The following is a 27,856-nucleotide window of genomic DNA, read 5'->3' as shown; positions in this document are numbered from 1 at the left end:
AATAGGTGTGCATATATCTGCTTGGGTGGCAGTTCTGGTTTCTTTAGGGTATATTCCCAGTAGTGGAACTGCTGGGTCAGATGGTATCTCTATTTCCAACTTTTTGAGAAAGTGCCATACTGCTTTCCATAGTTATTACACCATTTTACACTCCCACCAACACTGAAGAAGGATTCCAGTCTCTCCACAACCTCGCCAACATTTGTTGCTTGCTGCACTGTTAAATTTTGCTATTCTTACTTGGGTGAGATTGTCTAATACTTTTTATAGTTTTGTAAGAAGTTGACTCTCAAGTCACATTTACACTAATCCTGTCTCATTAAGATAACAGAGAAAACTCATTCCATATGGAATTTTAACTATAGGCACAGAAGTTAGGATTTATAATATATATTTTGAGAGAACACAATTCAACCCATAACAGAAAGGGTAGAGTCTTTGAAGAAATAAGCCTCTAAAAAAATGAGATGTTTAGAGCATGAATGTTGGCAGGAACCCAAATAAAGAAAGAAAGGAAAAAAAGATAAAGATAAGTAACATTAAGCTGGCTATGCCTGGAAAGTCAGAGGAGGTAGGAGAGAGGAAAGAGTGGAGAAACAGAGTGTGGAAGGGAGAAGAGTGTTTTGAGAAAAGAAAAAAAAAGGCTAAAGCATAAATGGCTAGTCATAATACCCCAGGGGAGGGGTGCAGAAAGAATGTCTAATGTGAGTGGAAATATTTGTCATGCATCATATGACCCTGGCCCAGGGCCCCAGGGCATCATAATGTCTTCTATATTCATGAATACTTTGTGTGGGAAGAGATGTGTGGGGGCAATCCTCAGAAAAGGCCGAGTTTCATCTTTAGATTTCTGAACTGTGGAACAGCAACTGCCCTGCAGGAGCAGGAGTTTAAAGGCAGATGTATCAAACTGAATCTAAGCCATTAAAAATTCCATTAAAAAATTGCAGAAATCTCAGGAAGAGTGCTGGTCTCCCACAAGGCCTTGGTATTGGAGCTTTGAGCCACTCTTATTTTAATCTGAAAGGGCAAAAGGGCTGATATCTAGAGGACAAAAGTAATGCACATTCACTTAAAAAAAAGCATAAACAATAAAAAGAAGCAGGAAGAAGAAAAAATATATCTGGCAAGTTGAAGAGGAGTGTGTGCAAGGGAGGAGAGTAAAATTTACTTTAACAAAGAGCATAGAGTTAACTCATTAACTGGCCAGAAACATGAGTCATGTTTTGTTTATCACCGGATGACAAAAGTAAATTTCTCTCATCAGACTACTTCCCAGTTGCTAAGTTCCTTTTAATGTTATCTTTTAAAAGACTGGCTGAGAAGGACAGGACCATTCCAGGCGCTGAATACCTGGGCTAAGAAGTGAGAATAAAAGTTAGGTGAGGACGCATGACTGCTTAAGTTTGTGTTGTTGTTGTTGCTGTACTCTACAGAATAGTTGTAGTACTTAATTTTCATTGACGTCTGACATACTTTGGACATGTTGCAAGGTGGGACCAGTCCTTGGAGAGGGACATCATGCTTGGGAAGGTGGAGGGACAGCGCAAGAGAGGAAGACCACTGGACAGTGAATAAAGATGACAGAAGAAGAATTGATGCGTTTGAGTTATGGTGCTGGAGAAGAGTGTTGAATATGGCATGAATTTCCAAATGAATAAACAGGTTTATCCAGGGGGGGAAAAAAAGAGAGAGAGGAAGACTGTTGATGAGATGAATTGATTCAGTGACTGGGGTAATGGGGGTAGTAGGTGTGTGTGTCAGAGACAGTAAGATTGGCACAGGATAGAGCAAGGATTAGGGCTGTTGTACATATGGTTGCTATGAGTTACAGGTGATTCAACGGCACATAACAACAGCAACAACTTTAATTAGATCAGGATTTTAGTGGCTTAGTGTTAAGGAGTAGTGCTGCCAGTCCAAAGGTACAAAGTTTGAATCCACTGTTCTGTGGGAGAAAAATGAGCAGCCTCTTTCCTGGTGATTTATGTCTCTGAAAACCCCCTGGAGGGTCAGCTATGAGTTCTGACTCAAAGGTACAAAACAACAATGTTAATTAATAGTGATGTGAACATGCTAAGTTGGTTTGTGTGGTTTTTTTAAACCCTACATTTTCTTAAATTTTAAATTTGGCAGACGATGTGGACCAGCAACACAGAGGAGCCGCTGGATCTCATTAGGCTCAGCCCGGATGAGCAAATTTATGTGGAACGAAAGAGAGCTCCAAGGAAGATTGCATGCTTATGATCAACATTTAAATGATTTTGGAAGATGTAGAAGAAACATATGAAGAGATACATAAATCAATGAAGTGGAATATTCCGTTGTTCTTTGTTTGGGGAGATGGTGGTGTGTTAGTTTCCCCTCCATAGAGAGTTGGCTGAAACAAAGAATGTGTCCTTTGTAGAAGAGACTTTATAGTTTCTTTAATGTAGAATATATTCAAAATGTAAACTTATAGAATTTTTTAAAATTCACAGAAAAGTTGGGTTTCTATTCATTCATTGATTGTTGCATGAGAAACCTATATAATGTGTGTGTGTGTGTGTGTGTGTGTGTGTGTGTGTGTACCATCAATTCAGATCCATCTGGCACAAGAGGAGATTGTCCCTGCTTCTCCAGTGGACAATCTGGTGGATTCAAACCACGCACCTCCAGGATTGCAGCACAGCTTCTTGCCACTAAGCCAGAGTTCCCTTGAAACCTCTAGCAATTTTGATACTAAGAAATAACCAACGATTCTTCTAGTCCTGAAGTAAGTTCATTTGCAGATAGTTTACAAGTTCTTAGAATAAATGGCAGTTTCATTTTTCTCCAACCTTTCAAATGAATGTAATTACAAAAATGAGACCTTTTGCAAAGAATTTCAGATTTTTGTCTTGAAATGAAATCTAATTTTTCCCTTTTTAAAAAGAACAAAACAGTGGCCTAGTGGCAAGAAGCTGCACCGCAATCCCAGAGGTACGTGGTTCAAATCCACAAGATGCTCTGCTGGAGAAGGAGGGGCAATCTCCTCCTGTACCAGTCAGATCCGATTTGACGGTACACACAAAAAATAATAAAATAAAATAAAAATTAAAAAAATAAAAAGAACAAAATAAAAATCTCACGTTTTTTACAACCTTTAGTTAGGGATGTCTCTAAGTGAAGGGAGGAAACCCTTCATTTAGGTGGGTGAACATTTTACACTAGCACATAAGAAGGTAAGAACTCCAGAACTGTAAGATTCCAATTGCAAAAGTCTCAAACGAAAGTCCTTTCATCAGAGATAGAGGTCGTGTCATCTTCAGTACACAAGAACTGGATTAAGAGTAGAGAGACTTGGATTCTCGTTTAAGTATTACTTTTTACTGTAAGTCAGGCAAGCCAGGTCCAGTGCTGTTTCTTCACTGGAAGGAAGAGGAGGTTGCACTAGAAGACCCCTAAATTCCCGTTCGTGATGATTTCACGGACTTGTTTTACCAGGCCCAAGACTTCTTCCACGCCTCCCAGTGTACCCGTTATTCGGCTGCTCCCACATCCTGCACCAGAGGGCGCTGCAAGCGAGCCCAGGATAGCGTGTGGTGGGCGGAGTCTCCGAGTCTGGGAAGTCTCTAGGAGGAGGGGTGATTGGCCGCAGCCAGGGCGGAAAGGGGCGTGAAGACGGAGGGGCGAGATGCGCGGTGACGTCACGCTGGTGGGGGCGGGACCGGGTTGCGCAGCCCGTGACGCTGCGGACACCGCGGAGCTGGGGATTAATGGGAAAAGTTTTGGCAGTATCCTGAGAATCCTGCGGAGCGTGCGGGACAGCGGTAGCGCATCGGGAGGTGGCCAGGACAGGTCAGTTTGGACCGGGGAAAGGGTTGATCAGGGGGCGGAGGGAAGGTACAGGCCCGGACAGACGCTGCCATCGGGTCTGGGACGCAAGGCCCGGCCGGGGGGGTATGGGGAGCACGGTCTGGGCCGGCGGGCTGCCCCAATGGCAGATTCCCTGATGCTTCTGTCCAGGAGGCTCTTCGATCGGACATCGTCCGAGGTCCCGCCCCACTGACCCTGAGCCCCTTATCGCATAGATCTTCATCACTGTTTGAGGCCTCCTCAGCTGCTCGTGCCTGGGTCTCGTGGCTCGGTCTTCTCACCCTTAACTTCCACTGATACCCTGTCCTGGGACCTGGGGTCCTCTCCCACTTCTCAGCCTTGACTCTTGACACCTTCTTTTTATCCTTACTTTGATGTCCCAATTCCTAGACCAGAACTTCGTTGCCCCATCTCTGCGCAAGTCCTCTCGGGGTCTTCTCTGTACCCATCTGCCCACTCCCCGTTTCCTGTTTTCATCCTTACATCCCTGCCGGCTCCCTCGTTCACTCCTTTCCCCCTAGCCTCTGGTCCCTCCCCCTCTCATCTTTCCTGGAATCTTATCGGGCCTTTTCAGCCTCGTGCAACCCCTGTCTATCTAAGCCCATTCTACTCCGGCTCCTTTCATTGGCCTTGTTTTTGCCCTATATGATTTCCTTCATATGAACCCTGTTCCCTCGTCCCTCCCAGTTGCCTCAGCTTCAGGGGCAGTTAGCCCCATACACTACCTTGCTTCCCAGTGATCTGCAGTTGAGATAGCCATAGGATTGGGTGTGGGCCTTCAGTCCCTGATTGAAGCAAGTAGTTGAATGCCTGAGGTAAATAGTATTTATGTCCGAGGGGGAGAATTTGCTGGGGTGTTTCCTCAGGGTTGATGCCCAATTTGTTTGCTATTCTTCTAGTCTCAGCTTTGTGGGCCTGTTGACTTCCAGGAAGCCTTTGGGGAGACACTGGTCGCTGAGTTGAGTGTTTGCCAGGGGCGACTGGAGGCCTGGTCCAACTCTTTTTCCCCTTACAGGAAACAGGGCTCTGTACTTTTTCACTCTGGAAGTTTTAAATACATTTCAGCCATGAACCTCTCTCTCCTGTTTTCCCAAACCGCATCCCAAAAGGCTGAGTCAAGTCTTCAGAAGGTATACCCTGACTCAAGAACATGAGTTTTGAAATTGATTGCTGTTCCCATAGACCTGGGACTCACAGGCATCTGTCCCTGTTATTGTTGGTGGCTTGGAACCAGCTGCTGATTTTCCCTCCAGCATTCCCAACTGACTGTGCCAGTCTCTCTTGTTGGTCATTTGATTAGTTTCTCTTAATGAGTCTTAACCCTTTCTTTTCCATGGGACGTTGATTCCCTGTGGCTCTAAGAGGGAGACTCAATGTGATGTTCTGTTTCTTTTGCCCAGGCATCCGTTTATATGGTGTCAGTTTGCTATCTGCTTGGGCAGGTTGTGGGACTGCATTATTTAGTCCTCAGCAGGAACTTGAGTTGTGCTTCTAGTCACATAGATCATTCCCTTGAGGCTCGAGAGCCCCTCCTCTTCCTGATGTGTTTAAGTATTTAACCTTCTTGCCTGTCAAAAAATTCTTGTTTGATGCCTTCAACTTGTGCTTCTTTATTCTGCACTGAACCTTCAGAGACTTCTCTAGGAAATTATGTAGCTTCTATTTCCCCTCAATCTGATCTTGGAAGATTCTGAAAGCATTACCCACTCTCACTTTTAGCAATGAAGGCCTCTTGTCTCACCTGGCTCCATGTTTCTAGATCTGCTCTTTTGAGGATTGCGCTCTCTGGCTTTTAGCCAGACTTGGACACAAACTTGGCAACCTCTGGGCTCTGTGGTGGAGAGCCAAGTGAACCAGCTAGACTAGACATTAATGTTTGGAATCCTCTCACACACTGACTCCGTTCTATGAAAGTAGGGTTCTGTCTGAGCCATTCCACTTCTCCACTGGCCCCTCAACCCTCACCTGCCTTGCATTAGGGAGAAATGTAGGCAAAGTGGATCTGAAGGGTCCCCTATGCCTAGAAAAAAAACATCCCTGTGGAATTTTGGTAGTTTCATGAGATTGAAGCAAAGTAACCTAATCTCTAGTTCTGAAGAAAAAGGACTTTATTTTATTCTTTTGAACTTTTTTTTTGCTGTTCTTTGCTTGGGAGCTCTGGTGGCTTGGTGATTAAGAGTTGCACTGCCAACTCAAAAGCACACAATTCAAATCCACCAGCTGCTCTGTGGAAGAAAAATGGGCATTCTTCTCCCATGCAATTAACTGCCTTTGCAAACCTGCTGGAGGGTCTGTTGTGGGTTTGTTCCGACTTGATGGTACACAGCAACAACTGTCTGCTTATTAGCCAAAATGACTAGTGACAAGGGCTTGGGCACAAGCAACCATGGCCTTATAGCCCCTTGGAGTTTGCGTACTCCATCACTCCATGGTTTTTGCAGCACCTGGACTGTCCTGTGTTTCTGTAAGTGGAAGGACAGGCCCCTGACATTATGCTCCGTGTGGTGTGATCCTTCAGCTCCCTACTTTATTGAAACTTTTTGTTTGGTTGCCTTTCTCCTTGCCCTTTACCACTGTTCCCACTCCAGTTCTGATATATACCCCAGCCCGCTCAGGAAGAGTTACTCTGACTCAGCCTTACAAACGTACCTGTGGGCCTCAGAGCCCTCCCTTGAGGACCTAGAGAGAGCACAGCCAGTGTTGGATGCCGGCTTGGGAAGCTAGTAGGCTTCAGCTCTGGACAGAACACAGCATTCCTGGCCATTGTGCAAGTTGACCTCAAGGCCTAATGCATCTGGCTTTTCCTGGGATAGTGTATTGCCTCTTTAGGAAGAGTTGAGCCTAGAGTTTCTGAGGGCTTCAATTGCATCCTCCTGGCTACAACTCACCCTGGAGACTTGGAAGTTGAATTGCCTCTGTCAGGCCTTGAATGACAGCTTCTCTATCCAGCACTGGATAGATGGAAACCCCTTCTCCGTCTCTGCATACCTCTGTGCACTTTGTCTATCTGGCCAGGCTTGTGCAATGTCAGAGACTCCGTGTGTGGTGCCCTTGTCTGTGCCATGCTGTCCTAACTTTCCCTTTGCCTCTTCAGGGAGATAGATGGCTTGGTGCCTCTCAGCATTTTTCGCTGCCTTTAGAGGCAGGTTCCAGAGTAGCAGAATAGAGCCGGTTACTTGACTTGAGCCTGGCATGGAGGAACAGCCTCTTACATCAGGTTTCAGACATGTGGCTCTTCCTTCTTTGGCAGCTAGCTGGCTTTTGGCCATCATAACTCAGCAGGCTGATGATTAGGGTGTAACTTTGGTCCTGTCTCTATGAGGTTTTGGTTAAAGAATCAAGCGTGACTCAGGCGTCTCTGTTTATGAGCTGCCACCCATGGGGGGTGTTGGGTTCTGATTCCTTCCTCATCTTGTCACACCCTCATATAATCAGCCGGTGTCTGCTTACTTGGAAATAAGTAGGCTGCTTCCAAGATTGGGAAATATTTGCTGACTAAGCTTAGAATGGCAGTCTCTTGGTGGGGGGGTGGTTGTATATGTGCGTGTGAAGAACGAGAGGAACCTGCTTCACTTGGGAGCACTGTGAGACCCGGAACAACGTTTTTGACCACTGGAGCCTCTCAGCTGAAGATGTTGGGTTTCTTTCTATTCCACAGTGTTGAGTGGTGGTCTGGGCATGCGCATGGTACTCACACAGTGGCTTCTGCTCACCAACAGATGAGGACAGATGCACCAAAGAGGTAATCTCTTCCCTTATTTAGGGACCCTTATACATTCCAGGTTTGCGATCAGTATAAAATTATTTCACATAGTTGGGCCCCAGGTTGTAGATGCCTGTCATAGCATCTAGTGCCACACACTTGCACCTAGTGGGGTTATGCAGTAATTATTAATGTCTGTGGCCCAAGTAGAATCCATGGTGGCACAATGGTAAACAGCTTGGCAGCTGATCCAAAGGTTGTCATTTTGACCCACCAGCTACTCAGTGGGAGGAGGATGTGGCAGTTGGCTTCCATGAAGGTTACAGCCTTGGAAACCCTTTGGGACGGTTCTTTTCTTTCCTGAATGGTCAATTGTCACAGTGAGCCAGGATCTACTCAGTGACAGGGGACTCGTTTTGATTTTTTTTTTCCTGGCTTTGGTTTTTTGTGGTTGAGTAGTATGGCAGGAAGCTCTGGTGGTGTAGAGAGCTAGACTGTGAGCTGAAAGGCCACACGTCTTGGGCAGTTGGAATCCACCAGCCGCTCTGAGGGAGAAAGATGGGCAGTCTCTTCACATTTGATTTACGGTCACCAAAAACCCACCAGAGGGTCAGCTGTGCCTTTGACTTTGCCTTCTGCAGTATCAAAACAGTTAAGGATGCAGCTGCTAAGTGAAGAGTTGGTATTTGAATTCACGCAGCAGTTCTGTTGAAGAAAGATCTCTAAAGGTGGTTGTTGTTAGATGCTGTCGAGTATAACTCATAGCGACCCCTGTTCTGTCCTGCGCCACCCTCACTCTTCCTGACACACCAGAGCCCTATGGGGTAGCTCTGCTTTGTTATATAGGGTTGCCGTGAGTTGAAACCAGCTCAAGAGCTCCAAACAACCACCACCCATATGGGTTCTATAAGTTCGTTGGGAGCATTAGTATTTTCTCATTTTAATTCATTAGAAAATAAACTCTATGTGGGCAAGGAGTTACTTGGTTTTCTGTTGTGTGTAAGACAGTGCACTATTCAGTAACAAAATAAGCATGAAATCTCTTCTCTGCTCATCTGAGTACCTGGGGTGCCAGACCATTAAGATGATGCTGGTTATTTGTTACTATTTATGGAACAAATATTTTGAGTTTTACCATGTATCAGGCACAGTGCTAGGCCTCATGAGAAACCGATACAGTCCTTGCCTGTATCTTGCCTGGGTCTGTGATTGGCTTGCCTATGGAGGAGCCACATACAATATTCAGAATTGTTGCTTCCACTTCTGTTAGGGCAGTGGGTCTCCACCAGTGTCTAGACAATGCTCTGGGCTTCCCATTGCTACATCCTTGTTTGTTCTCAGGATGGCAGATTTCATAAACTCTCAGAAGGGGAGCTCCAGAGAATGTGATGTTCATTGTCCCAACTGCTTGGGAGGCCCAGCTGTGATGGGGTCCCTGCTGGGGGGCAGGGGAAACATGGGGCTTCTGTTTGATTTGTTTGAACCTCTGAAGTTCAGTGGTTCCAGCAGCTGTTTATGAGCTTCACTTCCCTTTCCCTGCTTTAACACCCTGGCGGGCTTTCCTGTTGCCAAATAGGGTGCTGAGCCCCTGTGTCTGTCAGTCTGTGGGGGTCAGGCTCTTTCAGGAAGGCTTTGGGCAGGGGCCCCTTCTGTTCTTGAACCCATACCAAGTGTTTTCCTCTGAAGGAAATGTGAGAGTTGAGGAAAGGAGGGAGTTGGCTGGTTCTGAGGTTCCCTTGAAAGGGTAAAAGTGGAAGTTCTCCCTGAGCAGGGAGAGCTAGTAAGTTGAGTTGATTTGCTTTATTGTTTGTGTCAGCAGCAGTTTGCCTCACTGATAGCAATTGTGCACATCCAAAATCTTGCTGAACAACTTTCAGAAATGCAATGTGGCTGCAGTTTATCCAGATGTCAGTTAGCCAAAGCCCTTAGCTTTGAGATTCTTGTCCCCACTACTTTTTTCCCTTTATTCCCACTGGGTGAGGTGAAGCTCTAGCTTCATTGCACTTTTTACTGTTAATTTCTAAAATGCGATTGTTTCCATTTCAGTCTTTCCTATGGGAGACTTCTCCAAACTAGGTTCTTTCTATAACATGGTTCTTGGTTTCCACCTCTACCTTTCAAGCTTTGAAGACTGGTTCTTTGGACATGAAAGAAAAAGAAGGGTGTTGCAGTGCACTACGATGAATGCCAGGAGTGGTTTAATTAAAGATAAGAACTCCATCACCACCCCATCCTGAGGTTGGTCTCCCAAGACCATCTATGCCCTGTAAGTTAGGGAAGGACACAACCTATCGCTATTTCAACAGGTTATTTTCAGCTAATCCAGCCTACCAGAAAAAAGAACCAGCATTTACTGAGGTTCATGTTAATCCTTATGGGGAAGAAAATGAAGGGGTAGGGCAGTAAGTTAGCATTGTTCTCATTATGGTCAAGGCCTTCCTTGAAAACTGGCTTTGACTTCACTTTAGCATCCCTTGTGTAAAATACTGGATTCCTTTGGTGGTGCCAGTTGGCTAATGTATTTGGCTTGGTTGATGGTTTGAGGCTCCTTGGAAGAAAGACATAGTGATCAATTTCCAGAAACAATCAGCCATTGAAAACCCAAAATATAGTTCTGCCCTGACACATACAGCAGCACCAGCGGTTCAAATGGACTGCTTTTGATTTTGTATTTTTTTCCCCCCTAAATTTTATTGCTATTGAGAATATACAGCAAAACATAATCCAATGAAATAATTTGTACATGCATAATTTAATGGCATTGATTACACTCTTTTGAGTTATGCAGCTATTTTCACCCTCCTTTTCTGCATTGTTCTCCCTATTGACACAAACTCACTAACCCCTAACATTCCTGTCTAATCTTTCCTGTTACTGTCAGTTTGATCCTTTGTAAATCTTAAAAGAACATATTGCTGAAGGAATTTTTTTTTTTACTAGTTAAACTATTAGTTAAGATTACATCAGGGGATATTTTTAATCTCAGGCTTGAAGAGTATCTCAGGTCACTTTTTGGGATGCATCAACTCTCTATGATTCTAAGACATCTAGAATCTACTAGAATTTGAAATTCTGATCTGCACTTACTTCCCTTTGGTCAGGAATCTCTGGAATTTTTGATCAAAATGTTCTGTAATGGTAGCCAAGAACCATCTTGTTTGGGTTTCATAACAAAGGAGGCAATTAGTCATTCATTCATGGAGACAATTAGCTGCATATCCTGTATCTGCCTTCTATTCCTGACTCTCCTTCCTCTGTTCCAAGTAGAGACTAGTTGGTCATTATGCCTTAAGTGGCCTTTTGCAAATTTTCAAGACTCCAAGCACTACAAGCTGAGCTGCCAGTTAACTTGTATGTCCCATTAAACCATGTCTTTAAGCCTCCAAACCAGAGAACCAAATACCATGAGATGTTCGGTTGTATAAAAGCAGGCTCAGCAGCTGCTCTCTCTCTTTTTCTTTTTAATTCTTGTTATAAAGGTATATATCTTATGTTTGCCAGTTTTTCTATCCAACTTCTTAAAAACTTCTAAGAGAACAAACAGGTTCGTGGTGAAACCAGGCTGCTCTTTGGAGGCAAGGATTCTGAAGCTCCATCTGACATCTTTTGGACATGTTGCAAGGAGGAAACAATCCTTATAGAGGGACATCATGCTTGGGAGGGTTGAGGGACAACGCAAGAGAAGACCCTTGATGAGATGGATTGACCCAGTGACTGGGGTAATGGGGGTAGGTGTATCAGAGACTATAAAGTTGGCTCAGGATAGAGCAGGGTTCAGAGCCGTTGTCCATAGGGTTGCTATGAGTCACAGGCGACTTGCTGGTACCTAACAACAACAACATCCAGCTTCATTTATAACATTCATTTATAACAGTGATGAGCTGTGTAACCCTACTTACACTTCGTGAGCTTTTCTCTCTTGTCACTGTTAGCCCTTCTCTCCCCCCTCTTTGTGGTAGTTTTTGGTTGTGGTTTTGTTGGGGTTTTTTTGGTATGGTTGTGGTTTGTTGTTGTTACTGTTTTTTAATTTTATGTTGGTTTACACACAAAATACTTATTCATTGTGGTTCATTCATGCACATTTTATGTCACACACTCCTTCTTTCACATTGTGTTTTATATGATCATCCCCATCTTTTATAAGATTAATCACCATTGATCTATATCCATTGTCCCCTGTTAGTTTTTAAGGCAGTAACTAACAGCAACCAGTGTACCTTCTCACAGTTTCCATTCATGGAACCCACTGCTAATGAGGGAATTCCTAGTAGTTGTTAGAGACCATTGGATGCCAGATAATAGAGTTTATACTCTTGTCCTTGGGCAGTGGAGAGTCATTGATCATTCTAGAGCAAAGGCTATATTAATCCAGTATTGCAAAGAAGTGGATTGAATGGAGAAGGGGTGGAGCTTCTCTAGAGATAGTAGGTAATCCTGCAGTGTCTAAATGTGAGAAAATTCTTCTGATTAAATCTCAGTTCCTCTGGCTGCAGTTAAGTGTATTGATTTTGATCCATCAGCCACACACAGAGCATGGGCTAGGGAGTGGTGGGGGTTCGGGGGTGGAGGGGGTGGTAAATACATCCTCTCCCCATTTAGAGCTCTTAATTCACAGGAGAGATTAGTAAAAAGGACCACCAGGCTGAAAGGCAACTAAATTTAGGATTCATTGTCAAGACACATAGAAAGTTAACCAGTTTAGAACTAAACAGCAGAGAGTTTCCCATCGTGTTTCTGTTGATTTCATAGACCATTAAGCAAGGAGAGGAATGAGAAGAGAAAGGCAAATTAGAGGATGGTGGAGAAAGGAGCGAAGAAGGAATATAAGAAGGGAGAAAGAACAAAGGGAATGACTTTGAAGATTGGTATTGCAGGAGAGAGCATAGGGAGTTAATGCTGTTCACCCCCAAAACTGTGCCTCTTTGGAGGTTCACATTACCAGCAACTTCATGAGGGAGCAGAGGACAGTCTCCTCCCATGCAATTTACGGCATTGGAAACCCAAGGGTCAGCTATGAGTTCCTTTTGACTTGACATCAATGAGTTTTTTAGTGAGTTTGGAGAGCTATTTGAAGAAGTGGAGAAAAGAAATTCTACAGGCTGAAGTATTAGCAGAATTGGCTTGTCCTGTGGTTCCTAGGAGCCTTGTTCTGTATTTAATCACCTAGTGGTCTTACTTTTTCTCCGCAGCTCTTTCATTATCTGTCAAGAGGCCATGGGAACAATCTGTATAGCTTTGGTATTGGACAGATCTAGGTGTAACTCTTAGCTCTTGTGTTAACTGATTGCCTAACTGGGAGTTTGTGATTTAATGGTCTGAGTCTTCATTTTCTTTTTTAAGAGAATAAAATGAACCACGGTAATTGCTAACTTGTCCCTTTCTGCTGAACTGGATTCTGAGGTTTTGAGTTGAGGGAGAAAAGATTTTCTGAACCAATGGAAGGCTGTGCTTACCTAGCTGGATGACCCAGGCACCTGGGAGCCCAAATTAAGGATGAGGAGTCTTCATCTCAAGTTAAACAACTTTAGTGTTCAGGGCAGTTTATTTTTTCTTTTTCTTCCGAGTCTGAAGAACCCAGTCTTTAAATCCTAACTTCCACTCAGTCTTGTCACTATCTCTCTTGAGAACCATTACCATATTCTCCACAGCTAATAGTGACACAGCTTTGAAAGAGTTCTCTCATGAGGAGGATAATGTGGGGAAAGGCTCTTAGGTGTCATGGGAAAAATTACCTCATGTTTAACTTCTTTCTGTATAATTGTACAGAACAAGATTATTTTTTTTAAATTGATGATTTTAGCCAAAGTTTACAGAAAAATTGGATTTTTGTTCATTCATTGTTGCACATTTTCCTCCCTCCTCACTCCTTTAATCCTCCCCCAGTCCACAGAAGCAGGATTCTAAAACCTGATTTTCTTCTTGCTTTTGTCTGTGGTCCGCTATGACCTTTTTGATCCTTGTCATCTTATCACTGTAGCCTCAAAGGTACAGAGTTACTTGGCTACCACTTTAGTAGAAGCACAAGCTAGCTTTGCCCTCTCGGTGGGCAGCCTCAGCGGAGTGAGGCATTCTGCATATGCACAGTTCTGTGTGCCCACTCTGCTCAATAAACGGGCTTATTTGCTCTCTGAATTTGCTAAAACACAAATTCATCATCCCCTTTCTAAACAGACATAGGGGATTTCTTCAGTTTCTCTTAACCACCTAAAACATTTCCTTGTTCATGACTCTCATCATTTCTTTTCCTCCAGTTCCTTTTCCTGTCCCAAAGTGATCTTCAGCCCTAGCACCATTGACGTTTTGGGATGGCTAAGTCGTTGTTGGGTGGAGGGCTACCTGTGTTTTGCAGGATTATTTAGAGGGATTCTTAGCTTTAGAGGTGCCACCAACACCCCTTTCCCCAGTTGTGATAAACAAGAATGTCTCTAGATAGTGCCAAATGCCCCTAAAGGGGCAGAATAATTCCTGCTTGAGAGCCACTGCTCAGTCTTCTGTCCACTAAGTGTAGCTGGCCAGCTAGGTCCACTGGTGAGCATTACACCAATAAAGCCAGTAAGACTCTGGCAGCTCAGCCCTGGTAGGTGTTCCTGCTTTTGATCTCATCCTTATTTTCTTCCCTCTGTTTCCAGATATGAGTGGAACCTTTCACCTGTACTTGTTACAGTAGCTCTGTTATCTCTGGGTCCTAACAGTGTTTTCCATTTCTAAGAATCAGATCTCAAAACAAATTCAGGGTGAAGACCCACTCTCTCCTGACCTCATATGTGTTTCTCCTGCTCTGGCCACTTTCCAGAACATCAATCTGTCATTATTCTATGGTAAGCTCTTTTGTCATCTGGAGGCCAGGGTACAAATTATCTTTACTGATTAAATCCCCCAGGCTTGTGTCCCTAATTTTATATCCCTAAGTAAAGTGAACTGACCCAGCAGAGGGGGTAATGAGGGTAGGTGTGTCAGAGACAGTGAGATTGGCTTAGGTTAGGACAGGGTTTAGAGCTATTATACATAGGGTTTCTATGAGTAACAAATGACTTCAGGGCACATAACAACAATGGTAAGTGATTTGATCCAAAGCCTATTTTAAATGATGAGATGAAAAAAAAAGAAAAATCTTTAGTAATAAACAAATAGAACAATAGTAATTTCTAACTCCCAGGTGAAAACTCAGAACATCTTTGCAGGTGTCACTGTTTAGAAGAAAAGTATGGTCTATTTTTCTAGCACATACCTGATCCAATAGACCTATCAGCGCATAAACCAAGCTCTGCTTTTGCTCCCTCTGGTATCTTTGTTTCACTCTCTCTAGCTCGACCATCTATGTGTGATTCATTTTTGTACCTCCAGCCTAGGCATTGTTGTCTTTGCTTTCTACTTTCCTTATGTAAGAGAATTAGTCCATCTGTCATTGATGTTCTTTTTGCATCTGAGACCTTTCTTTCTGAGTCACAGGTGAGCAGCCTGCAACACCCTCAGCCCTAATGGGTGTGCTTTAGCCACAACCAAAGGCTCTCTCTCCAGAAATTGGCTTCTTACAGAGTCCTTAAGTGCCTCAAGTACTTCCAGCATTTGTACTGGATAAAAGGTGATGGGATAGCTGGGCTATGTGATCTTCCCACAGTGGCCCTGGCTTACATCAGAGTCCTGTGTGGAAATAGATTTCATGGGATAATAACCAAACTTGTTTAGATGAAGCTCTTGCGCTATAGGAAATGTAAGCCGGTTTATTTATCTAAGGACTTCTTTCCTAGTTGTCCCACCCTTTGATTAAACTCAGTGCAAACAACTGAGATATATGTTGGCAAAACCATTCCAGTTGCCTCATCACCATTTCTTTTTTGTCTCTCTACTCCCTAGCTCCTACTAGAGGTATAGGTAAGGGCCCCTCTTCATCTGGCTCAGCACCTACAATAATATATTAGGGCTGTTGCTTGGATTGTAAGTCTCTACTAATTGAACTTGTGAATTCTCTAGGAGCTAGTTTCATCTTGTTTCTACCTCTATCTACTCCCTTTTCCATCTCCAGCATAGGTGGCACAGTAGATACCTAGTAACTGTTTGAGTAGAATGACAGTCTGTTAAGTGGCTCTGGTGGCTTAATTGTAAGAAGTTGTGCTCTCGGAAGTGAGGGTGATCTGGCTGTGACATCTGTCACCCCATTGATCCCCAGGGTTGATTCAGCTGATCTGGCTGGCTAGGCGGGTGTCCTCTTCCTCCCTCACCGATCCATGTGCGTCCCTCCTGAAGCTGCACGCTTGGTTGAAGAGGACGACCATCCCCGATAGAAGGAAGACTGTCCTTCAGTCAAGGGTATACAAGTAGCTGTGCTCCCCTGCCAGAACCTCCAAACTGCCAGAGCTCTCAAGAAGTTGTGCTGTCAACCAAACCAAAGGCACGTGGTTTGAATCCACCAGCTACTCTGAGGGAGAATGATGGGTAGTCCCCTCCTGTGTGATTTACAACCTCTGAAAACTGGCTAGAGGGACAGCTTTGGATCATTTCTGACTCTACCACACACTCACAAACATACACACAACACCTTGATAAGTTGGCATCTCTGTACCCATTTTACAGATAAAGATGCATAGACTCAGACTGGTTAGTGAAATTGCCAGAAGTTACACAGCTAACAACTGGCAAAGCTGAGATTCGAATCCAGGTAATTAAACTCATGTCTTTAGTCACCTACCATACAGTAGGACCTGATGGAGAACTGACTGGTTTAACTTAATTGTTCCAGTTTGGAAAATGCTTGCTTAACTGGCCAGACTGGTGTTGGCTTCAGAGAACACTCCCTGCTTTCGAGCACAGCTGAGCCTCATGTTGATCACTGAACAGAGAAAAAACTTTGGCAGGCCCTGGGCCCCCCCGCAGAGTCTCATTCTAGGTCATTGAGCAGAGGAGGCCCTGAGAAGGGTCATGTTCAATGGCTCCCGGGTTCTGTTCCAAGGTAGTGAGCAGCCCCCTAGAACCAGAGACAATAAACAACTAGTATGAGGGCCAGGTGTTTTGGGGGAGGGACTCTTGGAGGGCAGACCCCAACAAGACAACCCATCTCTCCTCTAAGTGATCAGGTAGCCTGCTCCAGCCTGGTGAGGGGAAGAGAGAGATGGATGACCCAAATGCGCATGTTTGGAGCAGGAAGGAAGGAAGGGAAATGGTTTGTACTGAGCTCCTCCTTTAGGCCATTTTCCATGGATGAGCTCACCTGCCCTCGCACCAGCCTGTGAGATGTGGGGATTAGTTTTCCCATTTCACAGATGAGGAAGCGTAGGATCAGAGAGGTTAAACAAGTCCTACAGTTCGAGTCAAAGAACTAACGAGTAGCAGAACCCCTTTGGGGCCCCTGTTCTTAGCTCAGCAGTTCTGCTCTTCCTGGTGCTATTGTCTGTAGCCTGAACTTCTCTCTCTCTCTCTGTTTCTGTGTGTGTGTGCACGCACGCACACATTCATATTGGCAGGCTTGCTGCGGGAAGTCAGGGCTCTTGGGTCTCTCCAGACCAGTGGGACTTACTGTGGTCAAAAAATGGTGGTATTATTTTTTTCCTCTTTCTTGTACCTTGCCATCCCTGGTTTATTTTTAGAGCCCTTTTTCTATTTTTGTTCCCATTCCCTGGCTGGAGGCAGGGGTTAGGGTGCAGAGATGACATTGGGAATAAGAAGAGACAAGCAGAGATGGCATCTCAGCAGTGGGCTTGGTTCAGCTGTGAGACTGTACCCACCTGCCCATCTTGCCAGCCCCGTATTCCCTTCTTGTCTTTACCCTCAGAAATAAGCAGTGACCTCGAGATACAAAGGGTGCTACATGCTGCTTCCTGCTGTGTCTCAAGAGGAAGCTCCTTCTCTCTTGAGAAACCAAAGAAATGAGGAATCGGGCTGTTTGTATGTCTCAGCTTTCTTTCTAGCTCTGGCCCAGATATACGCCAGAAATAGGAAAGAAGAAAATCTCTGCAGTGCAGCACGTTCGTTCCTTTACCTGGCTCCTTCTCCTTCTGTGAACTTCCTAGAGGGGTTCTTTCTCTTTCAGTGTTTCTGGGCAATGCCCAGGCCGGGTGGTTTGACAGATCCTGCTGTATCCAGCCTCTGTGCCGTCCTACTACTTATGTGCAAGCAGCTGCATGGCCCCTTTTCACCTTCCTGGGAAGTGGGTTGGGATCCGAGAATGGGAGTTCTTGGCATCTTTGGGATTGAGAACGCATATCATTTTCTAGAAAGAGAGGTCGGAGTCAGAGAGAAAATTGGAAATGGAGTGTTTTTAGAGGGAGGAAGCCAAATAAGATGTGGGTCTTTGGCAGTAGGAGGGAAGAAGACCTATTTGAGCCCTGACAGGCAAGACTTAGTGTCTCAGCTTTTTTCTGGGCAGCTTTGGTCTGTCCTGGGCCAGGAATTCACACTTCAGGACAGGCTGATTTCATGTTTGGTGTGTTTCCCAAGGGCTTGACTGTATCACATGTGTCCCCTGGGATCCCTGGCAAGACCTGGCAGATACCTTGTGGGGATTTCAGAGTGGGGTGGCTTCTTTTGCTGCCTCCTTGAAGCCAGCACTGCTTCCCTCCCTTCCTCCATGCCTGAGCTATAATTAAATGCCTATGTGAAATCCTATCCCTCAGCTGACACATGCTGTAACCACAGGCCTCGTCATTGGGCAGCTCATCTGGGGTGACTCCTGGGGCTGGTGTCTCAGGCTCCAGACGGCTTTGGCTGGGTTTAAGTAGGTGATGCGGACCTGCCAGGAAGGGCTAGGTCCAGTGAGGCAGGCCCCAGGCTTTGCCCACGAGTCACTCACAAAGTGGTAAGTCATGGGAGAGATGTAGGGTTGGGTGAGTAGCTAGGGGGTGCCAGGGACACAGACACATGAGAGAGATGGGCAAGTCTGAAGGATGTGCATAGCCAGCTTCCAAACCAATGAGAGCTATTTATACATGTATTTGCATTGTTTATTTTTTTAATAGGTTTGTGGCATGACATAAAATACAGAAAATATTCCTTCTTTCCTCTTCTAGTCTCTCAGCTACCTTGTACTCCCTAGTGACTTTCATTTGTGAACATGTACTTAATATAAACCAAGCCAAACTCATTTCTGTCAAGTTGAGAGTAACTCATAGCAACTTTACATAGTCTCTATAATTATATTCTTTATTACTTCCCAGATATGTGCAGATGGCCAGCTGCTGTATACCCTTGCTTCAGTTATCATACCTTTGCATATCAGTACATACAAAGAACTTCTACATTCTTTTCACAGCTATTTCATCTGCTTTATGGCTCTTTATCTGTGGACTTCTAGGTGCTTTCTAGTCTTGTTGTGGCATGACTTGTGTCCTTTTACACACAAATAAACAGATTGCTAATGATACAGTGTGATAGGCTCCTAATGGAATGGAGGACCAGGTGGGCTAGGGCCACTGGGAGGAGGAAGGAAAGAGCTCCTCAAGGAAGTGCCCTAATGAAGACAGAGCCTCAGGGAGGGTCTGGGTAAGGATGTTAAGATGGGCAGAATTTTAGAATCTGACTGTTGGTGCAGGAATGGCAAGAGTATATAAAAGATCTCTGAGGCATTATCTATTCACTCTTTTCCTATTCTTTCCCCAACCCCAACCCCCACATCAGTCCTATTTTATAACAGGGTGCTATTTTTCCTTTTGTGACTGAGATATTTCATTCAGCATATTGTCTTCCAAACTCACCTGTGCTATGTAATGCTGGACAGGATTCTTCAGCAAAAAGGGACATGCTTGTTCCCTCAAAGTACTGGTTTGAAAACAAATGGGCAAAGCAGAAACTGTCTGTCTAAAAGGAGGCTATGAGGGCATGAGGCATAAAGCAGCCGGCTTACACGCTTTCATGAAGGAAGTTATTTAGTAAGATAATTGAAGAGGAGTAACCCACGATATGTTGTGGTTGTTATTATGTACTATTGAGTTGCCTGCAACTCACAGTGACCCTATGTACAACAGCCCTAAACCCTGCTCTATCTGTTGTCAATCATGTTGTCTCTGTCACACCTGTCCCCATTACCCTAGTCACTGAATCAATCCACCTCATTGAGGGTCTTCCTCTCCTGGGATGTCCCTCCATCCTCCCAAGCATGATGTCCCTCTCCAAGGACTGATCTTGCCTTGCAACACTTCCAGAGTATATCAGACGAGGCTTCAGAATCCTTGCCTCCAAGGAGCAGCCTGGCTTTACCCTCTCTAGGACAAACGTATTTGTTCTTCTAGCAGTCCATGGTATATTCAATACTCTTCTCCAGCACCACAGCTCAAAGACATCAATTCTCCTTCTGTCATCCCTAGTCATTGTTCACCTTTCTAATGCATCGCAAGTAATTACAAAGACCATTGCCTATATCAGGTGCACCTTAGTTTCCAGACTGACATCATTGCTCTTCAGTACTTTGGAGAGGTCTCTGACAGCAAACTTTCCCAATGCAATTTGTATTTTAATTTCCTGGCTGTGGTACCAAGAGTGTTGATTTTAGAGCCAAGCAAACTGAAGATGTTAAAAATCTAAATCTTTTCATTGTCTGTCATGATGCTTCCAATCAGCCCAGTGGTGAGAATCTTTGTTTTCTTAATGTTGAGCTTCAATCCATGTTGAAGGCTGCAGTCCTTGACCTTCTACAGCAAGCGCTTCAGGTCCTCCTCAGTTTCAGCAAGTAAGGTTGTGTCATCTGTATAGGGCAGATTGTTGATGAGTCTACCTCCAATTCTGATGCCATATTTCTCCTCATAGAGCACAGCTTCCCAGATAACCTGTTCCACATATAGATTGAAAAGATACGGAGACAGGGCACATCCTTGGCTAACACCTTTCCCAATTTTGAACGATGCGGTGTTTCCCTGCTCTGTTCTGACGATTCCCTCCTGGTCCAGGTATAGGTTTCACATAAGCACAATCAAGTGTTCTAAGATTCCCATTCTTCTCAGAGTCAGCCGTAGTTTGTTGTGATTTACACAGTCAGATGCATTTGCATAGTCAATGAAATACAGATAGACATTCCTTTGGTACTTTCTGCTTTCAGCCAAGGTCCATCTGACATTAGCTATAACATGCCTAGTACCATAGCCTCTTCTAAACCCAGCCTGCCCTTCAAGCAGTTCTCTGTTGATGTGCTGTTCCAGTAGTTTTTGGATAATCTTCAACAGAGTCTTGCATGCATATGATATCAGTGATACTGTTCGAGAATTTCCACACTCTGTCAAATCACCTTTTTTTGGAATGGGAACAAATACAGATTTCTTCCAGGCAGTTGGCCAGGTGGTTGTCCTCCAGATTTCTTGGCACAACTTGGTGAGCATATCCAGGGCAGCGTCTGATTATTAAAATATGTCAGTCGGTATGCCATCAATTTCATCAATTGTTTTTTGCCCATTCTTTCAGAGCAGCTTGAACTTCCTTCTTCATCACCACAGGCTCTTGCTTTTATGTTGTTCCATGAAATTCTTCTGTGTCCATTAATTTCTTTTAGTACAATGACTCTGTATACTTTCTATCTTCTTTTAATCCTTTTTGTATCATTTAATATTCTGCATTAAGTATAGCAGCATTAAGTATAGCAACTCAGTGTTTGAATTTGTTCTTCAATTCCTTCAGCTTAAGAAATGCTGAGGGATTGAAGCCCTTTTGATTTTCTGACTCCAGGTCCTTGCATATTTCATTGTAATACTTTACTTTGTCTTCCTGCGCTGCTCTTTGGAATCTTCTGTTCAACTCCTTAATATCTTTACTTCTTTACCCACAACATACATGAACAAGTTATAATGTAAATGAAGCTGATTATATCAGTATATAAACAAGTATTTTTTTAAAAGAAACTATGTGTGATAGTGATCACATGAAACAATGTGAATGACGGAATGTGTGAAACACAATGTATATGAATGAAACACAATGTATACCAATTTTTTATGCAGACTATTATAAAATTTTTAAAAAATGGGGAGCTCTGAGGAGCAGGAATTTAGGTGGTGGTGGACAAATCAAGAAGGTATATGACTGAATAACAGACCACTCCTTAACTTAAACTCAAACTTATTGCCGTCAAATTGGAACTGACTCATAGCTCACCGTCCTGCAGGTATTTTTGAAAGTTGTAAATTGCACGGAAGGACATTCCCCGTCATTCTCCTTCAGAGCTGCTGGTGGATTTGAACTGCCAGAAGTGCCACCTTTGGATTAGCAATACAACTCCCTGTGGACTATGTCCCTAGTGTCTCTTCCTCCATAATTGAGTAGCTTCAAATCATATGGAACAACTATGAAATCTCATTTCACCCCAGTAACAATAGCAAAGTTCAACAGAACAGCAAACAACAAATGCTGGCGAGGTTGTGGAAAACTGAAATCCTTATTCACTGCTGGTGGGAGTGTAGAATGGTGTAACAACTATGAAAGGCAGTATGGTGCTTTCTCAAAAAGTTGGAAATTGAAATACCATTTGACCCAGCAATTCCACTACTAGGAATATAAACTAAAGAGACCAGAGCTTCCCTCTAAACTGATACATACACACCCATGTTTGTTGCTGCATTATTCACAATAGCAAGAGATGGAAGCAACCTAAGTGCCCATCAACAAATAAATGGATAGAAAAACTATGGTATATTCACATAAAGGAATACTGCACATCACTGAAAAACAGGGATCTCATAAAATGGTATACAACATGGGTGACCCTGAAGGACATTATGCTGAGTGAAATAGCTCATTCACAAAAGGACAAATACTGCATAATAGCTCAGTTATAAAACAGGACTGACATGGGGGTTGAGTGGACATTAAGAACAGAGGGAATAAATAATGAACACTGTATTGGAACAGATGAAGGAAAGAACTGTTAAAAAGGAATATATGATGAGGCATTATTTATCTGATAACAGTCCAGAATAAGAAGTGCATAGCAAAATGGACTGGGGAAGGGAGGAAGGAAATTATACAACAATGAATAATTTTTTTAAAAAATTATTTATTTATTTATTTATTTAATGTGTGTACCATCAAATTGGATCTGACTGGTACAGGAGGCAATTGTTCCTCCTTCTTCAGCAGAGCATCTGGTGGATTTGAACCGTGCACCTCTGGGATTGCAGTGCAATTTCTTACCACTAGGCCACCAGAGCTCACCATAATTTTTTTTTTTTCATTTTACCAATTTTATTGAGTGAAACTTTTAAAAACGTAACACATAAAGGCACCCTGTACCAGCTGCACATGACTGTTACTCAAACTTGCTGCTTCTTAATGCTGCGTTCTCTGTATTGCCTTCTGGTTCCCTTGACAGGTAAATGCTTTCCCACCTGCCAGAGCATGATATCATTTGGCATCTCACTGTCTCCTGGCTTGTTCCCACAAGAAAGGAGGGTCTCCTTCTTGTTTTAATTTCCTGGCCCAGGGTAAGCTGCTGTCAGAGCATATAAATTTTTTTTAAGTGAACTAGTGGGTAGGGAGGAAAACATGCAATAATTAATGAATGAAAATCCAACTTTTCTGTAAACTTTTGTTCAAATAACAATTAAAAAATTTTTTAAAAAATCATGTGGGTTATCCCATAGTTTCTATGGGCCAGAAATGTGGGTGCAGCTTTGCTGGACCCATGATTCAGGATATCCCACAAGCATGCAATCAAGAGGTTGTGTGAGCCTCAATGATTTCAGGATTCAGTTAGGATTCCCTCAGTGATTTTTGGTAGGATTCAGTTTCTTACAGATTGTAGGATTGAGGGATCTTGTGTGGCATAGCCCACAGGGAGTAAAGGCCACACATCTCTGATGGTTCGAATCCACCAGTGACTCCTCAAAGGAAAGATGGGGAGTCTTCTGTACGGTTTACAGTTTCTGAAACCCAGTGGAGGATTGGCTATGAGTTGGTTTCACTTCAGTGGCCATGAAAATGAGACTGAGTAAATGTTGGACTAAATGGCTCAGTTCCTCAGAGGCTGTTGGCCCAGTGCTGCCTTCACTTGCTTGCCGTGTAGGGCAAGTCACATCATGGAAGCCAGCTTCATCTGAGTGAGCAAGTAAGAGGGGGGTACCCAAAAGGAAGGGCATGGGGTGTCATAATCTAATCTTTGAAATGACACTCCATCACTTCGGCCATGTATTCACTCAAAGGGATGGGATTACACAAGAATATCAGAATAAGGGGGTTATTTGGAACCATTTGGGCAGACTTGTCTCCAATAGCAAGTTAACAGTGAGGCCAGTATTGGCCAAGAAGGGCAGGTGGCAGGATGGAGACATAACTACAGATAATCTTATGTGCTTGAGTAAGAAGTTGGAATTTATCTGAGAACAGTGGAAGCTATATGCCGAAGAGTTCTTTGAGTAGAATAATAGCAAGTTGATAGCCATCATCTGATGACTGACTCATTGCTTTTGAGCCAGAACTGTCTCATTGCTGACCCTCCAGTGTGTTTTCTGAGGCTGTAAGTGGCATGGGAGGAGATTGCCCATCTTTCTCCTGTACAGCCACTGGTGTTTTAACAGTGAAACTCCTTGCAGATTATGCCACTTGAGCTCCCAGCTATCATCTACAACAACTAAAATCTACATGAGCCAAGTGGTGAAAGAGATACAGATAGAGAGACCTGTTGTTGTGTGGTGCTGTCGAGTCAGACGACTCATAGCAATGCTATGAGTGAAAGGCCGGAGCACTGTTCATACATAGAATTTCCAGAGGCAAGCCATTTCAGAAGTGGATGCCACTCCTGCTTCCAGGCTTGGTAGAGACCTAGATGGGGAAATATCTGTAGTAATCTGGGAGTTCCTGGAAGTAATCATATAAACAGGTAAAGTGTTCAACTGCCGGCCAAAAGATTGGGAGTTCAAGACCACTTCAGAGGTGGCATGGAAGAAAACACCTAATGATTTACATTTGAAAAATCAATGGTTGAAAACCATGTGGAGAACAGTTCCATTATATCATGCTTAACAGTTGGGTTTATTCGTTGTTATTTTGCTTTTAAATAGTAATCTAAGTGAAAATTTTCTAACATGTAACAGCAGATATTACTTACTGGCTACTTCTTCTGTACCAAATACTTCAGCTCTGTTTTATTTAACTTTTACAGTAACTTAAAGCTGTGAACTGATTTGTATTGCATTTGCAGCTGAGGAAACAGCCTCAGAGAGTCTATAGTCATGTAGCTAGTAAGTTGCAAAGCAGCATCCCGATCTGTCTGGTTTCAGACTGTGAGAGTGGAAAGGTGAGGGAGGGGGTTTGGGGAGGTAAGGTCTCGATCCTTCACTGGATGCTGGAAGAGACAGAGGAATCTGAGAAAGCAACTTTTTGAACCTGAGTGGTTGAGACAAAGACACTGTTTACAGGAAGAGAAAACACTGTCTTCAAGGGGATTCTGACTCCTAGCAACCTTCCATCAGGTTCCCAAGACTGTGAATCTCAATGAAAGGCTGCCCATCTTCTCTTGAGTTGCCACTGCTCCTTCCAAACTGCCGAGACATTCAGCCTTTTGGTTAATAGATCCTCACAATCTGCATTCAGCACCAGCGCGATCTACAATCTACAGGAGTAGAAGCAACACTTTTCTAAGGGCCAAGGGAAGACAGTGGTGTGGTGGGAAAGTGAGACGTTCTGGATCACGGATTCCTGCTGAAAGGATTTTCCCAACTATAAGAAGAGCATAACTAGCTCTTATACATTGTCTGGTGATGCCATGGTTAAAGCACTTGTTTGTATGAATGAACGTATGAGCCATTGAGTGGGAGAAAGATGTGGCAATCTGCTTCAAAAGGGTTTACTGCTTTGGAAACCCTGTAGGACTGTTCTTCTCTGCCCTACAGGCTTTCTAAGAGTAAGAATCACTTAATAGCAGTGTTGTTTCTTGGGTATTTTGTATATGAAGATGTGTCATTAATCAAGAGAGAAAGGGGCCCTAAAACGTAGAGCATGTTGATGAAAGAGTATGTGGGGTGATTGCTTGGAATGGGGTTCCCTCTTCCCTCAACTGTCAGTACACCATGTGGGCGGGTCCTCCAGCTGCACTCTGGTTCAACACAGGTCTGCAGAGAGTGATGATCACAGCACTTGAGATTTCCATGGTCTGTTCACTTATTTTAAGGCTCACAGCAATCCTGTGAGGTTGTCATCATTCACCATTTGATTGATGAAGAAAAAAGGCTCAGAGGACAGTTGATCTGCTTAAAAAGAATCACTGTTTTCACCTACTACTATATAAGTCACTGCTAAACTTGGTGGCCTAAAACCACACCGACTGACTGATTCTGGATTGGCTGGGCCCTGTTGACTTGTACTGTTCCACATAATGGCAGCTTACTCTTCTGGCTACATTCCGCTGGACTGTCATGCCCAGGATTGCCTATCATCTTCCAGGAACCACATCTGTCCTGTATTTCTTATAATGTGTGGTAGCTGAGGGCACAGAGGGTAGAAGTGGCCAGTCTTCTTAAGGGCTGGACCTTGAGGTAGAGAACTTCACTCCTGCCATATTCTACACTGCACATTTGAACACAGATCTATGTGACAGACCACATTCAAGACTACATTCTTTGCTGGCTGATGTGTGTTGGTAGAGGAAGCTGATTTTTCTTTTGGCTTCCTAAAGTAGAAACCACTAGTTGCCTGTCTTCACAAGTTAGCATTTAACCTCATTGGGCCTCAGGGAACCTTCCAGAAGTAGGCTTTGCCTTAGGGATTTGGTTGCTGTCCGCCAAACCTCAGCATTATAATTGTCAGTCAGGTATGCATAGATTTCCCCATTGGAGTTTCCCTTTCTGCACTTGGTGGCCTTTTTGCTACACAGTATCACTCATGTGGGATGCAGTGCCATTGTAGCCAGAAGTGAAGGGCTGGCCTGGTTTCAAATTGGCCCAGATGCCCGTTCAATCCAGTGATTCCCAGACTTAGCTCAGCCAGAAGATTTACCAGGGACTTTTGGGAAAAAATTAGATTCATAGGCCTTATCCAGTTAGGCTATTGAGCTAGAATTTCCAGAGGAGGAGTTCAGGAATCTTCATTTTAAAGCTTCCTATATTAGGATATAATCTGGTTGGGGAAGTGCTAAAATGTGGTCGGTGTCACCCTTCCCAGTGGCTGGCTCAGAAAGGTGCCAGTGAGGTCTTCGATTGCCAAAGGCTGTGTGGAGCCTAAGAATGACTACCCGAAGAGCTTTGCGGTATTGGACTTTACAATGACTTATGTCTTTTAAAAAGCAGTTTGTAGAGGGAAGTGGCTTCTTCATAGGCAGAAACCTCTCTGTAGCCAAGACCTCCTTGGTCCCTCTGTTTTTTTAAAAATGAATACAGAAATTCTTTGGCTCACATAGCTGTCTGATTGGTGTCTTCGTTGTGAAGACAACTCTGGAGATACAGATACCTAAGTTAGTAGAAACACTGTTGTAGAGGTGTGTTTTAGAAACCAGGCTAATTTCTTTGACATTTAAATAGAAGAACTCACTTCTTTTTGTTTTCTTCTGAAGTACATTTTACAATATTGAAAAGACACAGAGAAATAGAAATTACCTAAAACCTTCCTCTCAGAAAATCACAGCTGTTAATATTTTGATGGATATTCTTTGTGATGGATTTTTTTTACACGCATGCCTGCCTTCACACACGTACTTTTTAAAAACAATAGTAAAGACATATTATAGTCAGTTTTAAGAACTTTGAGAAATAATTCAGACACTATGATGTTTACCTACTTAAAATATGCAACCATCACCACAGTCTAATTTTAGAACATTTCTTATGCCAACAAGAAATCTTTTACCCATTAACAATCACTCCCCTTTCACTCCCTGCTCTCTGCTCAGCCCACCACTCGCCAAAACCAAACAAAACGAAAAAACAAGAAAACCCACAAGACCTCAGACAACCAAAATCCGTTATTGCTGTCTAATTAGTTCTGCCTCACAGCAACCCTACAGGACAGAGTAGAACCAGGTTTTACAGAAGCCAGCTTCCATATATTTGTCCCATAGGGATGTTGGTGGATTGGAACCACTGACTTTTTTTTTTTATGGAACACTTCTTGCTGATCTTCTCTGTATCGTTCCAATTTTAATGTATGTGCTGCCGAAGCGAGCACGAAACCACTGACTTTTAAAGTGAGCACCTGAGGACTTGCCAGAGCAAAAAAAAAACAAACAAACACAAAAAACACCAAAACAACTCCACCCAGTTTACTAATATTTAAAAGCTGACAAAGGTTCACAAAAATCATAAATATAAGTACTATTTTTATTTCTGAAAACCATCCTAATGGGACAGTAATAAACACTGTAGTTTACACTGCACTGAATGGACGTATCTTTATGTTGTTGTTGTTGTTGTTGTTGTT

General features: G+C 43.5%; 1 protein-coding gene and 1 pseudogene across 2 annotated transcripts in view; both read left to right on the top strand.

The window, feature by feature from the left end:
* The first annotated feature begins 2,129 nt into the window (after positions 1-2,129).
* LOC102858289 lies at positions 2,130-2,384 on the top strand (annotated as a pseudogene).
* A 1,311-nt stretch (positions 2,385-3,695) lies between these two features.
* Positions 3,696-27,856, top strand: part of PPARD (peroxisome proliferator-activated receptor delta) — a 94,166-nt gene continuing 70,005 nt past the window's right edge. The window contains exons 1-2 of one of the 2 annotated variants that reach the window (XM_006882051.1): positions 3,696-3,819; positions 7,496-7,579. Coding sequence is in view for 1 of the 2 variants with exons in the window: in XM_006882052.1 (XP_006882114.1) it covers positions 7,567-7,579 (13 nt within the window). In the remaining variant the exon portion in view is untranslated. The remainder of the gene's footprint in view (positions 3,820-7,495; positions 7,580-27,856) is intronic. The other variant, XM_006882052.1, reaches the window with a different exon arrangement.

This window comes from Elephantulus edwardii, unplaced genomic scaffold (genome assembly GCF_000299155.1).
Source record: "Elephantulus edwardii isolate Elephantulus edwardi_28Jun2011 unplaced genomic scaffold, EleEdw1.0 scaffold00017, whole genome shotgun sequence".
Taxonomy (NCBI): domain Eukaryota; kingdom Metazoa; phylum Chordata; class Mammalia; order Macroscelidea; family Macroscelididae; genus Elephantulus; species Elephantulus edwardii.
Note: the sequence above shows the minus strand (reverse complement) of the source record. Positions and strands in the feature narration are given on the sequence as shown.